This window comes from Saimiri boliviensis, chromosome 1 (assembly GCF_048565385.1).
Source record: "Saimiri boliviensis isolate mSaiBol1 chromosome 1, mSaiBol1.pri, whole genome shotgun sequence".
NCBI classification, from domain to species: Eukaryota; Metazoa; Chordata; class Mammalia; order Primates; family Cebidae; genus Saimiri; species Saimiri boliviensis.
In genome coordinates, this window is record NC_133449.1 from 39,364,393 (window position 1) to 39,382,205 (window position 17,813).

A 17,813-nucleotide genomic window follows, 5' to 3' on the forward strand; every position below is an offset into this window, starting at 1 on the left:
TCCACTACATGCCAGGAGTATCTCTCTTCTCCCTCAAGTTGTGGTAATCAAAAATATCTGCAGAAATTAACGTATATCTGCTGAGGACCAAAAATTTCCCCTGGCTGAGACCTCTGCTTGAACCCAAGGAGTAAGGACTACTGGAACCTTGCTTTTTCTGAGTTGTCAAGTTCTATCAAAAGCAATAGCCCTCCCCATAGTGCTTGTATTCTTCAGGTTTTTAGTGTTTTCCAGAGCGTCGGGTAAACACAGGCATCATCAACTGTTTCACCATCACATGCCATACACTTTCTATAATACTAGCTGTAGCCTCACTGCCTTTAACCCAACCAGGCCAGATAATGAATAATGAATTCACATTATCAGGGGCTTCTTGTTTGAAACCCCTCAGAATATCAATCTCCATTATCAGGGGCCCAGCTGTTAACAACACAACCAATTTACTTAGTTTTAGAAAAAAATAAAATGTATTAAAGATTAGTAGGTAGCTCTTAGAATTTTCTAGGAAGGCCACAGAGGGAAGCTTAGTGGTGGCTATGCAGCCAGGAGCACTGGTGAAACCTCAGGACAGGAATGTTCTGGGGAAGACCTCTTTGTGCTGCTATTGGGCACAAATGCCATAGCTTGCACGTGAGTGCACCTAATACCAGGGGTCCAATTACCACACCCTGGCTGGAAAACAGATTTTATGGCTTCTGCTTCAGAGAGGTGATTCACAGGGTGGAAAATTTCCCAAACATAGGAAAGTTGTTCAAATGCTACTAAAGCTACCAATAAGTTGAACAATTATATCAGACGATTGAAAAAAATTAAACCAGAGCATATATGTTCCTCAACTTACTGTTTCTTTTTGTCAGGAGCAAACAGAAGAAACACACTGAATTTCTGTAAGTAAGGGTTAGGTGACAATCTATGAATGCTTTTAGAAAAAAAGCACTTTTCATTTTCCATCATGCTGAAGGCTTAATTCAGTTGTTATTCTCACTAATGGTTTATATAATAAACACATAAAATATATTGCAAATACAAATTATTTTCATTCCAATGGAGAAGAAAATTACAGGCTCAAAAATCAAGTTTAATATCAAAAGAAGTTACATATAAAGGTTTTTACATGTTCAAAAAATGGATAGTTAAAATATCCCAATCTGGTGTTGACTGTCACATACTTAGGTGAACCCCTGAAAACTTTTATTTTGAAGTTGAAGTTTTTGCTCAGAAACTGGGCAGAACAGATCTTTTCACATTCTAACAGAATGTGAATATAAAACTTAAGTCTAAAAAATATTCAGTAACTTTTTTTTGGTCAAAAACATTAAGCACTTTAAAGTATAAAGCAGAAACTCTTACCAAGCACATGTACCCATCAGCCACACCTCCTATTTTGGGGGGAATCTGGTTACTGGGAGCTTTGTGGGTGCTATATGAATCCTAGAGACAGCAAACTTCTGCTGTACAGCTAACTTACAAGGGCCTGACCCTGGCTAATGGTGGCAAGCCTGCTACAGTCCAGAAGAGTGTGACTTCTTATATTTACATATGAACGCATCTGTCTTTCCAAGGCTAACTTTGTAGCATTCTACTGGGACCAAGGAGCCAAATGGTGACATTTTGTTTAAGAACTCGTGGTTACTGGCTTCGAATGAAGTTGACACTGTCTTGGATGCACCAGTGTTTTCTTCAGGAATCAAGCACTTTTTAATTCCAGGTTCATTTGTGTGACTGTCCTTGGAATTGAAAGGGATACTGCCCTCTTTATAATCTGTAAGGCGCCTGTGGTGATCTTCACTAAGCAACAATACAATGGTTCCACCAACATGAAGCACTCTGTAACAAAAAAAGATGGTAATTGCCATATTTCTTCCTTTCCAGACAACAAACAATCCCACTTCATTGAAAACATTTCGTGTCTTTAATTTGAAATTTAATTTTACTCATTTAAATACAAGGATTTTTGATAATTAGGTAGTATCTTCTATAATGCATATTCATTATAGTAATTATAAAATCCCTAGTACAAATCTGCTTTAATTATCTATTTTTACTCTACTTAACAGGAAAGCCTCAAAGTAAATTGTAGTCACAGTCTAATAAATGATTGTACAAAGGAAACGGCGAATGACAGAATCCTAAAGACTGCATATATTAAAAGCAGTAGGCTGACGGCAGGAGAAAGTTAACAGGAAAGAGTTAGGACACGAACAAAGAAATGGCAAAGGAAAAATCAGAAAAAGAAGGGCAGATCTTGAAATGTCAGCTTTTTGAGGAGAAGGCATTTACTCAGTCATCAAAGTCTGTGTAGCACTTATGTGGAGAAAGTGATGAAAACACTCGCCTGTGTCCTGTGGCACAGTCCTGTAAGTTGCCAAGAGATCACTGAACATCTCTTTGGGAGAGAAAGTCAAGTAAAGGGTGTGAAAATGCCACAATCAAGGCAAGCAAAAGGGCCTTGGGAACATGAGGTGGATCCTAAACCCAGGCATGGGAGAGAGGGGAGAAGTTTCCAGAGGAAGATACCTGTGCTGTGAGTTAAAAGACAAGCAGGAATGAGCCAGGCAAAGCGGCTGCAGCAAGGGAGGGTGCTGGGAGCAGAAAAAGCAGCAAAGAGGAGGAAGTGGAGAGGAGGCAGCTCTGAAAGCAGCTCGGTGGGTGGGTGAGTCAGAGCAGGTGGGAGGTAGAGGGAGGAGGGGAGTAAGGAGATCAGCTTAGAACGCGCTGATGCACCTAAGGAACACGTAAGTGTGGATTCCACCAGACAGCTGGATACACAGCAGGAGTAATGAGAAAGACCAGGCCTTGAGGTAAAGAAAGAGTAAATGGTAACTAAAGCTGTAATGGTGGATGGGATCACCTGGGGTGGCAGTACAGGGTGAGAAGAGAAAGTGGGACAAGGAACAGAGATTTCACATTTTAAAAAGTGACGGAAGACCCATCAAATAGACATTCTAAGAGAAAATCTGGACAACAGTGATGTCAGGGAAGCCAAAGAAGTACAATGTCAAGAAGGAAACGGTCTCAACAGTGTCATATGCTATAGGGCCGGTGTGTAATCCCAACATTTTGGAAGGCTGAGGCAGGAGGATTGTTTGAGCCCAGGAGTTTGAGGCTAGCCTGGGCAACATGGCAAAACCCTGTCTCTACCAAAAAAATACAAAAATCAACCAGGTGTGGTGGGGTGTGCCTGTAGTCCCAGCTACTTGGGAGGCTGGGGTGGGAAGATTGCTTGAGACCAGGGGGCAGAGGTTGCAGTGAGCTGAGACTGCACCACTGCATTCTAGCCTGGGCAACAGAGAGAGACCTTGTCTTTAAAATAAAATAAATTAAAAAATAATACAATAAAATAACAAATGCTATAGGACTAACAGGTGATCAGGATGATGAGAAATCATTAGTGAACCCAGGGACAGCAATCCTAGCTGAAGGCAGGAGCAGAACCTCATCTGCCAGGGTGGATGGAACTGGAAAGTGAGGAAGCAGACGTGTCAAGTGCAGACAGTTCTTTCAAGAAGTTCGGCTGCACAGGAAAAGAAACAGAGTGGCAGCTAAGGACCTAGAGTTAAAGGGAATCTGCCTCATGCCCAGCGAAATCTAAGAAGCTTAGGTGGTTCTGCCCAGTCTAACTCATTAGCAAAGCTAGACAATTCTGTCTCCAAATTGTATCACATATTTGTCTACTTCATTCATAGTTTGCCTGGACCACAGCAACAATCTGGTAGACAGGTCGTGTTTCCATTCTTGTCACCCCTCCCACTCTCTCTTCCGTTTCTACACAGAAGACAAATGTAAATTCCCTGCTAACTCCTCAGTTGCTTGTACTGTACTTCGAATACATTCTAACCCCCTTACTCTGGCACCCAAGGCTCCTACACAATCTGACCCTCACCTACCTTTCAGACGTCACTGCCAGCTTTCTTTGCTTATGACCTTCCTTCAGCTGCTCAAACTCACCAAGCTCCTTCTCACCTTAGGACATTTGGACTTGCTGTTCACCCTGCATTTAACACTCATTCTCATCACTCACACCCCACAGTCACATATCACTTTCCCAGAGAGGCCTTTCCTGACTACCTAGCTAGGGTAACCACTGCTTTTCTCTCACTCTAAAGTGAAACATTTTGTTTTATGTCCATCACAGTACCAGTCATGATCTGAAATTATCGTTTGTTTACTTATTATCCATCTGTCTTTTCACAATAAATGGTCAGAGACCTTGCCTGTCCTATTCACCGCTGTAATCTCCAGGGCCAAGTACGTGGAAGTGCATGGGAGATGCAAAGACTTCCAAACGTGTCTGGGGAAGGGATAAATGAATCTCCTGGAAAGACCAGCAGATGAGTAGGCAGAAGATAAAAATGAGAAGTGGGCAGAGTGTGATCCTTGAGGAGGAAGGAACTGAGAGGATAAACCCTCGCAGGAAGAGGGAAACCTCTTCTACTGAGCAAGGAGGAAGTGGATGGGAAAATGAGTACTCCTGAAGGCAGAAACTGAAATACTTTTTGGGGCAATAGGTTAGCAACACTGTATCAAAAATATGAAATGTGCATAACCTTTGACCCAGCAATCTCACTTCTAGGAAATTATCCTAAGAAGATGTAATAGTAGAATTAGTAGAATAATAGCAATAATAATGGTGATAGAGCTAATATTTACTGAGTACTTAATACGTACCAGGCAGTTTGAAATGTTCTGTATTACATATCATTTAACCTTCAGAATGATCTTTTTAAGTATGTCCTATATAGCACTGTCATTTTGCAGATGAAGAAACTGTGGTACTGTGGTGCTTGGTCATGCAGTTAAGTTTGAAAAACTGTGTAAGGATGTTCAAAGAATGGTTTTTTATTGAAATTAAAAATTGGGAATTAGCTAAATATTCATCCATAAGCAATGGTTGCATAGTGGTACATACATATAATGTGGCAACCACTGAAAACTGTAATGTATATTATAAGAACTGATCAAAAAGGAGATTCACAACTTTGTTGAGTAGGAAAAAAGCAATGTTCCAGTACAGTAAGTTAAAGATAATTCTATGTACAGTAGAAAACATTCATCTATTTGTGCATATGTACATGGCAAGATTCCTAGCAGGACATTCACCATTTATTATAATTTTTTTCAAATAATGGAGAAAAACTGAAAATCACCTGAAATCCTGCTACTCAGAGATTAACATTTTTCCATAAATATCATTCTAGACATCTTTCCATGTTCATGCACACATAATTTCTTTTCCTTCCTTTTTTTTTTCTAGAAATGGGGGTCTCATTCCATCACCCAGGCAGCTTGATCAAACCTCAAGCTACTGGTGTCACCTAGTTAATATATATACATAATTTCTTTTCTTTTTAGAGATAGGGTCTCATTCTGTCACCCAGGCAGCTTGATCACAGCTCACTGCAGCCTCTAACTCCTGGGTTCAAGTGATCTTCCCACTTTAGCTTTCCAAGTAGTGGGGACTGAAGGTGCATGCCACCACACCTGACTAATTTTTTAATTTATTTATTTAGAGATGAGTTCTTGCTAAGTTGTCCAGGCTACTGTTGACTTCTGGCCTCAAGAGATCCTCCCACTTCAGTGTCTTGAGTTGCTGAGACTACCTTGAGCTACTACACCCAGATATACATAATTTCTTACTATGAAAGCTATTCAGAAATTATAAAGCAATGTTTACCAAATTCTATTCCTTTGAACACAACTGTGTATCAGTGATGATAAAAATAAAAATATTACTATTTCTTAAGAAAAAACTCTGTGGTCAATAAACAACATCAGAGATTTCTCTTTTGTATGTGAACCTGAAAACCTAGGAGTAGATGATGCAAATAATCCTGAATTATTTGTCCATGGGACACAGTAAGTCTTAACCACCTACTACAAATCTTTTGCTCCAGGCAGGCTGGCGTACTCACTGTTTCATCTCCACACCTTTTGCTGTACTACTTACTAAAGAAATACTTACTAAACATCTGTATGTATAAAAATGATGTTGTCTCCTTTTTCTATTGTCTTCACTTACAAATTTCATTGAAATCTTGCTTCTTCCTGAAACCATCTCAAGCCTCTTTGGCACAGAGTGCCTTCTTCCTTTGAGTGGTGCAAGGCAAATTTTTAATTTTGCTCATGTGTTTGCATGGTTATATTTGAGAGGAAAACTCAAATGCACTTCTCTGAATTCCTCACAATGCTCTGCACCCATGAAATGGTTAATCCTTTAATAAATTCAAGGAGGAAATAATTGAGCTCAGAATGCATAGCTCATGTCACCAGAGTAATCATTTATCTGACAATCTTTAATTCTGATTGCATGTCCTTTCTTGAAGAGTTCAGCTCTGTAGTACATATAGTACTGTTTCCACTGCCTGTTATTAACATATTTACCAATCCCTTGTATTTGTTGTATTTTCACAAACACCATTTCCTATCCCTTTCATTTGCTATCTAGGGCCTTAAACTATCAGTAAACTATTGGAATAAAAATTATGTGTACTTAGATATATTTACATAAATCCCCATATACTTCCCAAAAGGATTTCAAGTGGTTTATACTAAAAAATTAGGTAAGTGATAACAGAGACTGGGCAAGTTCTAGGTGGCCAGCACTGTTGTAAGAGCTTCAAATCTGCTAATTCCTCAGAACCATGCCTTTAGGTCGGTTTTAAAGACAGGCAAATGGTTAAGCAATGTGTTTCTGACTGAAGGACTATTAAGTAATAGAGCCAAGACTGGAACTCAGGTAGTCTGGCTTCAAAGCTTACACTTAACCACTATATTATGCCACATTGCCTGTATGAAACCTCAAACCATAAAAATCCAAAAGTCAGATATAAAGGTTGGGGGCAGGTGGCAAGAAAGCTTGGTCACAGAATGAAAAGTGCCTTATATCCAAATGCATACATTTTAAACTGGTCCCACAGAGGCATTCTGGTTATGCAGGAAGTCACAAATATTCACTTCCTGATTCTCAAATATTTAAATTTACTGTCACAATTTCAATTACTGTCTCATTTTCAATCACCTGGAATAAAAACCAAACCCATCCTAGAGAAAGTCAGGCTGGTATGATTTACTTGGCTGAAACAATCGTCTACTCAAAATACCGCCCTCCACTGACTTGTAGAGATGCTACAATATGCAGCATTAGAGTTTCAGTTACAGTAAGCCACTATCTCTCGGAAAGCTTCCAGGCTAAATGTAAATCACTGCTCATACATGTTAGTATCTTACCGAATTGGTTAAAGGTATAGATGTGCATTATCTAGTTAGGTTCAAAGGCTGTAGTCATTAACCCTGGCTGCACAATAGCATCACCTTGGGAGTGTTTAAGAACTACCGACGCCCAAGTCCTCCACCAGATCAATTAAATTAGAGCCTTGGTGGGCAGGGGTGGAGAGCAGGGATCATTATTTTTTAAAAGCTCCTAAAATGATTTTTATATGAAGTCAGGGTTGCCATATCTGCTCAAGGGGAATGTGATATTGGGCAGCAGGGAGTGTAGGTACTCACTCAGGAAATGTCTGAATTATAGGTGCTGCCCAGAATGAGTGGTCTCAGGTAAGTGGTTTCATGAGTTAGGCAATTGGGTAGTGGGGAAAGTTGCTTAAAATAAGAGAATCCAAAAAGCAAGACAGAGAAGCGGGAGGTGCCAGGCTCTTTTTAACAACTAGCTTTACCTGGAACTAATAGAGTGAGAACACCCAGAAAAGAAGTGTGGAGCACCCAGCACCCAAAATACAGTGAGATGGCTTTTACTTGAGCTTAGACTTCATGTCAAGATTTAATTTTCTTTACAGAATGTTAGCCTTGACCCTGAATTTTCTCCATCTAAAACATATGGCTCATATTTTAAATTTGTGACCCATTATTTACATAACAGGCTCTTGACATTTATGTTATCAAATGCCCTGCTAGACAATTTAATATCCACTGACTTCTTATATTCATGTCCATTCATAACTCTATGCATTTTAGGTTCTCTTTTTCGTGAATTTAAATGATCTGAAAAAATACATATCCATGCCCCGTTGTTTTAACCTCTCAAAGAAATACTTCCATTGAATTATATTCCCTTAGGTCATTAGAAACCATAAGGTGAATACTTTCGCATTTTCATTTCACAGCTGCCATAGTTTGGGTTTGTACCCCTGTACCTCATGTTGAAATTTGATCCCCAGTGTTGGGATGGGACCTAATGGAAGTGTTTGGGCCATGTGTGCAGATATATCATGAATAGATTAATGTCCTCCCTGTGAGGGGCAATGAATGAGTTCTCACTCTATTACTTCCAGGTAAAGCTGGTTGTTAAAAAGAGCCTGGCACCTCCTGCTTCTCCCTCTTGCTTCCTCTCTTGTCATGTAATCTCTGCACACCGGGCTTGCCTTCTGCCATGAGTGGAAGCAGCCTGAGGCCCTCACCACAAACTGAGCAGATGCTGGTCCTGTACTTCTTTTCCAGACGTCAGAATCAAGAGCCAAATAAACCTCTTTTCTTTATAAATGTCCTAGCTTCCAGTACTCCTTCACAGCAACAGAAAATGGACAAAGACAACAACCAATATAAAGGTGTTGCCCATTCTATGTTATGGAACCTTCCTTATGTTATAGAATTCTGTTCTGTTGTTTAGCAGCTGAGTGATCATAAGAAAGTTAATCGTTCTGTGCCCCAGATTCTCATCTGTTAACTGTGGGGGATTAACACACACAGAAGGCAGGTTTTTTTGTGCGAGAGATAGAAGCAAATATGTAAAATTTTGCTTCAGACCAGTGAAATATAGGTCACTATTTCATACATTCAATTCTCAGTACATAATAGGGAATTATTATTTTTCTGAATAAAATTTATGGTATATGATGATATGGATAACATTTATTTCAACTATAAACTTCTGACTCAAAACCTTAGAAAATTAAGCTACAAAAACTCTGGGAAATTGCTACAAAGTAATCAGACCTTAACTGAAGAGCTATAATGTATTTCAGTTAAATGCCCAGTAGCTAAAAAATTATGAAAATAAATTCAACAACTTACCTTTCCATTTCTTGTAGAATCCTTTTGATGTCTTCTCCTAACTTAAATTTTTTCCCAAATGGAATGTCAGAAATAATAATATCAACACTTTCTGAAGGCAGTGGCAATTCTGAAATACAGAAATCAGAGAATTCTATTCCAGTAAGATCAAATATTTACAACCTAAATAATGAGAAAATTGAAGTAGACAGGATTATTTTTGCATAATAGATAAAATTTAGGGTTGCCAATATTGTTTTAAAGTAATTACAAGATTCCAAAATGCTTTCACAACCACTAATGATAAATGATACAGTTATTGTATCTGTTTGTTGAAAATTGGTTTTTCAGATACAATAAAATGTAAATTAAGCAGAATTTTAAATTAACCAGAAAACTCAATTCCCAAAATACACAGCTTGCATAGAAAGCTGTTCACTCAAGAACGAAATATACTAAGTTGCCTAGAAAAATCTTCTACAAAATTATATTCTACAACTTTCATTTCCCATTTTAAAACTGTACATTTAGATCTACTTGTTTTAGAGGAGAGGATCCATAACTATCAATGCAAGGAGAACTTCGAAGTTTAAGAATATCTATTAAGTCCGAAGACTAGAGAAAAGGCTACATAATCAATAATCAACACAATGATTATTGGTAAAAATTAAATATAGTGTCTGATTATTAATTCAAAATTGTTTTAGCATTTTAATGTTTTCTTCTCAGAAGGTAATACAGTACACTCTACCCTAGCATCCACATCTTCTGAATGTACTTTCCACTTTTTACTTATTTTACTTCTCATCCATTTTCTAAATTAAGTTGGATACTCATAAGATAGATGTCCTAATTTTCATTTTGAATAGTACCTAATTTTGCAGAAATGTAATGAAATTTAAATCATCTTCACTAAACATCAAAAGTTTCTGTTGGTAGGAAATTTAAAAACAAAACAAGAAATGCTTTGTAAACTGGGAAAGTCTAATGACTACCTGCTAGGTCTCTGCTAACCTTTATGTGGGGTTAAGAGAAGAGGAAGAGACTGTTAGAAAAAAAGAGGATAATATTCTTTTAAACTGAGACAGGAATTCTTTTTTTCCAAGTTGTATGTTAACCTCAGGGTTTTAGGGTGTTGATATAGTACACATTCATTTACAAAATGACTAAAGATAATAAATGGACAATGAAGGCAACCATAGTCCTCAAATGTTTTATTTATGAGGAACCATGCAGTAATTTATTTTTGAATTTAATCCCAAGTCCTTCTTTTGCCTTACCCTACACACGCAGTACCTACACGAGTTAGCTGCCCATTATGTCCAGGTTTGGTAACACTAATTATTTTCTTCTGGGTCTCCATTTTTATTGGGATCTTTGCTGCTCTATATAATATGCTAAACTCCCTTATATAATTTTAGAAGTTGAAGAAATAAACTTTATATAGATGGAAAAGAATTTATTTTAAATCTCCAGAACTAAGCAGTATCATCTTCCAATAGAGCATAAAATAATCGAAGCTTTTGTTGATGTGGTGTCAGACAGCTTGCATTTGGCTCTCTTCCTCACTCGCTGTGGGACTCTGGGAAATTACTGCTTCAGTTTCTTCATCTGTAAAACGGAATAAGAATATGTACCTCAGAAGCCAATACAAGAGGTCATATGTGGAAGACATTTAGAACAAGGCCTGGCACAAAGTGGACACTCAGTAACTGTTAGTTGCTTTGTGCTCGTTATTTACAATGTCCCTTTCTGATGTCAATGCTCCGGAGATGACAACCAGGTGGAAATCAGTGGGCCAGCATCCTTCAAAACTGCTTTGCAGAACACAGCATCCCGTTCTCATTCTCCGGCATCAAAGGCTGAGGTAGTGCAACTACTTCCAGGTGGGCCTCTCTGCTACTCTCTGTTCCTCCAGCAGTGGTTCTCAAAGTGTGGGCCCCATAGCAGTAGCCTCAGTTATCATCTGGAAACTACAACTCAGTGTGTATGAGAATCAGTTGAAAGGTCTTTGTAAAACCTTTGTAAAACAGATTGTTGTCCTCACCTCCATAGGTTTAGATGTAGATACTCCTTGAACCACGAGCACCTGATCCATACAATTCAACATACAGTAAAATCCTTTAAATTATTAGATGCTTTGAATACTGCTTGTGAACAAAAAGTTTGCTTATAACTAATGAGCTCAGATTCTGAAATAGAGACATAGCTCAAAACAAGTAAAAATCATCTCTTTTTTACATCTCTGCAGGATGACTGAAGAACATGAAAAAAAATTTAGTTTTAAAATACCAGTGGTTTTGAAGAAAAAAACTGCCCTATTTTTCCTCCTTCCAGGAGAAAAAGGGTAAAAATTTCCTGAAATTCAGGATTATGGTCCCAAGATATTTTCTTCCAAAGGGTTTGAAGGGCTTTCAAGATGCCTTTTTAGGCATATATTTAAAGACCAGGTTGATTGAGCACTTTTATAAAATTGAGCGTATCTTTCTTCCTATTTTTGTTCCTTGTTCTTTCTACTCTTTATTCTTTCTATTGTCCAGGTTTATAATATTCATATTCTGTCTCCTAAAAGTAATTCCCATAGTCATTTAAACTTAGTTCTACGGTTGAATTAATTTCATCCTTATCACTAATCATTTTGCCTTGATTTTCTCCATTTCTCAGCTGATTAATCTCTTAATGTCTGGATTAAATACTTTCCCCCAAAAGGGCTTAGCTGTGAAATCTTGCCTGAACTTTTTCATATTTCAAAATGTTTGTCCTTAAGATGATGTTTTGGTTAGGCATAATATTTTTGCATCACACTTTGCTTCAGTAACTTTGTAAACAGCATCTCAGAACCATGTAAATAATCACTATTCTATTGTTAAATATTCTATAATATTTTCTTTTCATTGTGGCCAAAAGATATTTTGTGGTTTACTTTATGATCTTATCTTGTTTGGTTGCTGAATTTGTTTTCTTTGATGATTACTATTCTTTTTCTCATTTCAGTAAGTATAAGAGGTTGTAAAGCTTTCAATGAAATTCTGATCTGTCATTTTAATTAAGAAGTCCATAAACAGTCTTAAACATGCAAAATGTAGTCTGGCATCTGGATTGGGTCAGCATACAATTTACAGTCCAAATGAACGTTTCTGAGAACAGAATGCTATAAATAACTAAAATTATATGCTTTGAAATATTTACTATCCAATAAATTGGGTTATTATGGTGTCCCTAAAAACATATCTGTGTACACTGAAGTTTTTAAGTTTAATACAAGACTGTTTTTTTGAGAAAAAATAATTTGTACACAGTGCTAATATTTGAACAAGTTCTGGTAAGTGAAGTATCTTTCAGTTCTATTTTTCTCATATGGAAAAGTGTAAATATTTCAGCCCTCCAGTTCACAGTCCCTCCACTCACAGTGCCTTTGACAAATATGTTCATAACATAAAACTCGAATTACCTCTATTATTCTTTTAATTGTTTTAACAAATTTAGATGATACAAAGTTAAGGTCTTCCCAATATCATTCCATTCCATTCTAGACTATAAATTTATCCAATTACAACAAGGAAAGTCATCAGGAGATTCTTTCCATACCATATCCAAAGTATATTTACGGAATTTCATAATTAAGTCTTGTGCATTGTTGAGCTTTCAGTAATTTGTTCATTTCTTCCTTTGTGTTTTTAGGGAAAGATGATCAATGTCTTCCTGTTGCCAGCTTTGTTTTTAATAACTGTAATTCACCAAAAAATTTAAAAGCTAAAGTATTTTGGCACTTCATTTGTTGAATCCTTTGATTACATATTTCCAGCATATTCTGATAAAATGCAATCAAAATTAGGGAACTTTTTATTTGTAAAGTTTATAGCACCATCCTAGGACACTCTGGCTGATTTACAGAGTAATTCTTTGAAGGCTTACACTTTAAAATCCAACTGATGGGCAAGCAAAAAGGAAAAATATACTGCCATGCAGACGTATTTTTTTGCATTCAGTCATCTTCATCACAAATAGCTTCTAGTTCAGCTATTCTGTGTATAATTAAAAACGAAGGCTGGGTACTGTGGCTCATACCTGTAATCCCAGCACTTTGGAGGCTGAGCTAGGAGGATCACTTAAGACCAACCTGGGCAATACAGTGAGACCCTATCTCTATTTTTTTAAAAAACAGGATTAGCCAGGTGTGATGGTGAGCACCTACAGTCCTAGCTACTTGGGAAGCTGAGATGGGAGGACTGCTTGAGCCCAGGAGTTCATTCAAGGCTATAATAAGCTATCATCAAAACTGCTTTGCTCTAGCCTGGGTGACAGAGCAAGTTCCTGTCTTAAAAAAAAAATCAATTATTCTGACAACTTAAGTGTCTGTTTCAATGGACATTGCAGCTTGTTTGGAGGTAATTATGAATTATATGGAAATGTTAAATTTCAAGTGCATTTCTGCTCCATAGGCTTTAGTAAGAATATTAATTTTTAACATAATGTTGTGGCTCACCAAAGTAATACATAAGCACACAGATGCACAATGCTGAACTGAATTTACAGTAACATTTATAAAGAAGTTTCATCTTTGACAGAAAAAAAAAAAAAACTATTGAAATTTCCAAGAATTAGGGTTAAAAAAAACCAAAACAAAACTACTACTGGAATTGACTTAACTGATTATCTTTCTGAATCATGTGATGATACTGAGATGGTATTGATACAAAACTGGCAAAATTTAACTGTCTGCAAAGGTCTTCTGCCACTGAAGCCAGCATATCAATAGCATATTAATAGCTTCATTTTGCTTAGGTGCATAACAAAATTTATAATTGAATATGAGCAAAATAAATTTGGAAGATAGCCATTTGATCTAAAAGGAAAGTCAAACTTCATAGAGTGATACTTTAGATGCATTTTTTTTTCAGCTGCATGTGATAGTTGGCTTTGGACCAAGCACTCTTAGAATTACTAAGTTTTTATTTTTTCCCTTCAATTTTTAAGTTCCAGGGTATATATGCAGGATGTACAGATTTACAACGTAATGTACTGTGGTGGTTTGCTGCAGATGAACCATTACCTTGGAATTAAGCCCAGCAACCATTAGCTATTCTTCCTAATGCTCTCCCTCCTCTCACCCTTCCCCGACAGACCCCAGTGTGTGCTGTCCCCCAACCATGTGTCCATGTGTTCTCATTGTTCAGCTCTCACTTATAAGTGAGAACACGCGGTGTTTGGTTTTCTGTTCCTGCGTTAGTTTGCTGAGGATAACAGCTTGAAGCTCCATCCATGTCCCTGCAAAGGACATTATCTCATTCCTTTTTATGTTTATATAGTATTTCATGGTATATATGTACAATATTTTAAAAATCCAGTCTATCATTGATGAGCATTTGAGTTGATTACATGCCTTTGCTATTGTGAATAGTGCTGAAGTGAAAATAGGCGTGCATGTATCTTTATAATACAATGATTTATATTCCCTTGGGTATCTACCCTGTAATGGAATTGCTGGGTCAAATGGTATTTCTGCCTCTGGATCTTTGAGGAATCACCACACTGTCTTCCCAATGGTTGAACTGATTTATGCTCCCACCAACGGTGAAAAAGCATTCCCTTTCATCTGCAAACTCACCACCATCTGTTGTTTCTGGACTTTTTAATAATCACCATTCTAATTGGCATGAGATGGTATCTCATTGTGGTTTTGATTTGCATTTCTCTAATGATCAGTGCTATTCAGCTTTTCTTTGTATGTTTGTTAGCCACATGAATGTCTTCTTTTGAGAAGTCTCTATTCATGTCTTTTGCCCACGTTTTAATGGGTTGTTTTTTTCTTGTTAAATTTGTTAGGCAGAGGTGACCAGCCTGGGCAACATGGCAAAATCCCGTCTTTACTAAAAGTACAAAAATCAGCTGGGCGTGATGGTGAATGCCTTTAATCCCAGCTATCTGGGAGTTTGAGGCAGGAAAATTGCTTGAACCTCGGACGCGGAGGTTGCAGTGAGCTAAGACTGCACCACTGTACTCCAGCCTGGGCGACAGGGCAAGACTGTCTCAAACAACAACAACAAAAAACTTGTTTAAGAACTACTACATTTTAAGGTAAATACTAGATGCCTCTATAAACAGACTTGTTTCATTTGGTCAGTGATATCGCCATGGCCTTGACAGTAGGATTGTAAATATCAACAAATATATATTCAAGTTACATGTTCATTAATTTTCTTGAGAAATAGAAACTCAGTACTTACTTTTTCATTAAAAATGCATTTTTGGCCAGGCGCGGTGGCTCACGCCTATAATCCCAGCACTCTGGGAGGCCAAGGTGGGTGGATCACGAGATCAACAGATCGAGACCATCCTGGTCAACGTGGTGAAACTGTCTCTACTAAAAATACAAAAAATTAGCTGGGCATGGTGGTACGTGCCTGTAGTCCCAGCTACTCAGGAGGCTGAGGCAGGAGAATTGCCTGAACCCAGGAGGCGGAGGTTGTGGTGAGCCGAGATCGCGCCATTGCACTCCAGCCTGGGTAACAAGAGTGAAACTCCGTCTCAAAAAAAAAAAAAAAATGCATTTTTAAAACCTTACTGCTTCTGAGTTTATCTGAGTTTATTACAAAATAGAATTGTTACCAAACAATAGAGAAGAACTTATACCATACAATAAGTGATAAAGCTTTTGCAGCAAGAACATGGGAACTACTCTCTATGTTGAACTTCTTATCCCCTATTTTCTACACATATTTCATATACATGTATCTCATCACTTTCCACATTTCCCTCTGACTTCCCAAATGGGCAGCCTGGTAGCTTTATGAATCTTGCAGAATACAGCATGGGCCATAGACACCTGGCTAGAACACGAAGGGCCAAGCCAGCAGAAGCAGGACAGGTAGCAGAGGAGAAAACACACCAGTATAAAGGAAAATACAAACACCACATTATGCGATGTTTATGGGTATCCTAAATAAAGCATGCCTTCTTACTATAAGGGTGGAAACTTGAGAACAAAGCACAATTGTTGCCAATAATCCTGTTATAAACCTACATTTAAGTGATGTGTGATAGGCTACAGAATGTCTAACTGGAAGGAAAGAAAATATTTCCTTTTATCTATGATTTTGCCATGTTAACTAAATCATAAATGTGTTTCTTTTGCTCAAATCTGTTTACATTATAGCTTCTATTTTATATTGAGAATGTAAATATATCTGCAGATTTAAAAAAGCCTAACTAATGACTAATTGCTATTTCCTAAGATAAGTTGTAACATAATATTCATTTCATTCCAAATTTTCATAATGATTAAAACTTAGGAATAAATACATATGATTTCTTCATGTTAAAAGATCATTCCTTTTTTTTTTTTTGAGACACAATCTTGCCATGTCACATCTAGGCTGAAGTGCACTGGCACAATCTAGGGTCACTGCAACCTTCGCCTCTTAGGTTCGAGCAATTCTTCTACCTCAGCTTCCTAAGTAGCTGGGACTATAAGTATGAGCCACCATGCCTGGCTAATTTTGTGTTTGTCTTTGTATTTTTAGTAGAGACGAAGTTTCACCATGTTGACCAGGCTGGTCTTGACTCCTGAGCTTAAGTGATCTGCCTGCCTCAGCCTTCCAAAGTGCTGGGATTAGAAGCGTGAGCCACCGTGCCTGGCCAAGATCATTTTTTAAATATTAGTTGAGGGTTATAAAACAAAAGGTTATTCAAAAGGTAGGAAAAAGTAAAGTCATTAAAGCACATAGAGGCTGAAGATTGTGATTTTGCAGAAATGTAAGTCATAATGGGAGTGAATATTACTAACTTCCTAGATATACCAACATACCAATGCCTACAGATGTCTTACTAATTCATACTGTTAGACACTGTATTCTGTTTGTTTATGTAATAAATCCTCACTACAGCCTTATGGAATGGTATTATAATCTTCATAATACAGATGAGAAAATAAAGAGAGGTCCAGTTTTTCTGCTGAAGGCCATACAGTGAGGAAACGATGGTGGAGCTAGGATTTATACTTGGTCTGACTCTAAAGTCAGTAAGTGTTCTTAATTCCTACAGTAAAAAGGCATGATATTCTCAAATCTGTCAATATTAAACAAGGGAGTCATAGATCTCAACACTCCAACTTGTATTTATAATTAGAGCTCTTAGAAACCAAATTAATGAAGAAAATAAATGCTTTTATCTAGCCTGAATGTCCACCTCTAAAGTAGGTGCAATGAAGGCTAATTATTAAAATTGGCCCTTGTATTAGCAAGACATATAGTTTCTGCTAGACTGAAACAATATTAAGAGGTTGTGATGAAATAATATAAAACAGATGTTTTATTCTTTCCTCCAGAAAGTTATCCTAAAAACAATTCACTAAAGAATTATCTAAAAATGACATAATATGAAAAACAGTTTATCTCAGTAGTAAAGAAAGGTAAATTCAAGCATACCTATCAAATGTGTAGAGTTTAAAAAACTGTAACAAAAATTATAATCTCCAGTATCAACAGAGGTTTTGGAAAGAGTGCACTGATGTCGACAGCCGATTTGGGGTGACCTGTTTTCATGTCTGTTCTCCCCGCTCTGCCTTCCCCTGCTCCTAGGAGTGCGTGCCCAACCACTCGTGCACTGGATCCCATCCTTTCTCAGGGGCCTGAATTTAGCAGATGAGCGAGTCTCCTCTCTCTTCCATCATGCCAATTCCTCCTTTTCATTTGATTTTTCTCTTTAGCAAGATGATTCTACATACAAAAAAAATTCTAATTTCTATCTTCAAAAAAAATCCCTGATTGATCCCCAGTATCCCTTCTTTCAGTTACTGCTCCATTTCT

The 17,813-nt window shown here is 37.4% G+C and overlaps 1 protein-coding gene across 6 annotated transcripts in view; it reads right to left on the reverse strand.

Moving 5' to 3' along the window:
- Positions 1–1,057: 1,057 nt before the first annotated feature.
- Positions 1,058–17,813, reverse strand: part of THUMPD2 (THUMP domain 2 tRNA and snRNA guanosine methyltransferase) — a 44,612-nt gene continuing 27,856 nt past the window's right edge. For 5 of the 6 annotated variants that reach the window (XM_074396315.1, XM_074396311.1, XM_003926786.3 and 2 more), the window contains 2 exons: positions 9,028–9,136; positions 1,058–1,827 (listed from right to left, as the gene is read on the reverse strand). In XM_074396315.1, the coding sequence (XP_074252416.1) occupies positions 1,503–1,827; positions 9,028–9,136 (434 nt within the window). In that variant the 3' untranslated portion in view covers positions 1,058–1,502. Of the gene's footprint in view, positions 1,828–9,027; positions 10,618–17,813 lie in introns of those variants that run through there. The other variant, XM_039463013.2, reaches the window with a different exon arrangement.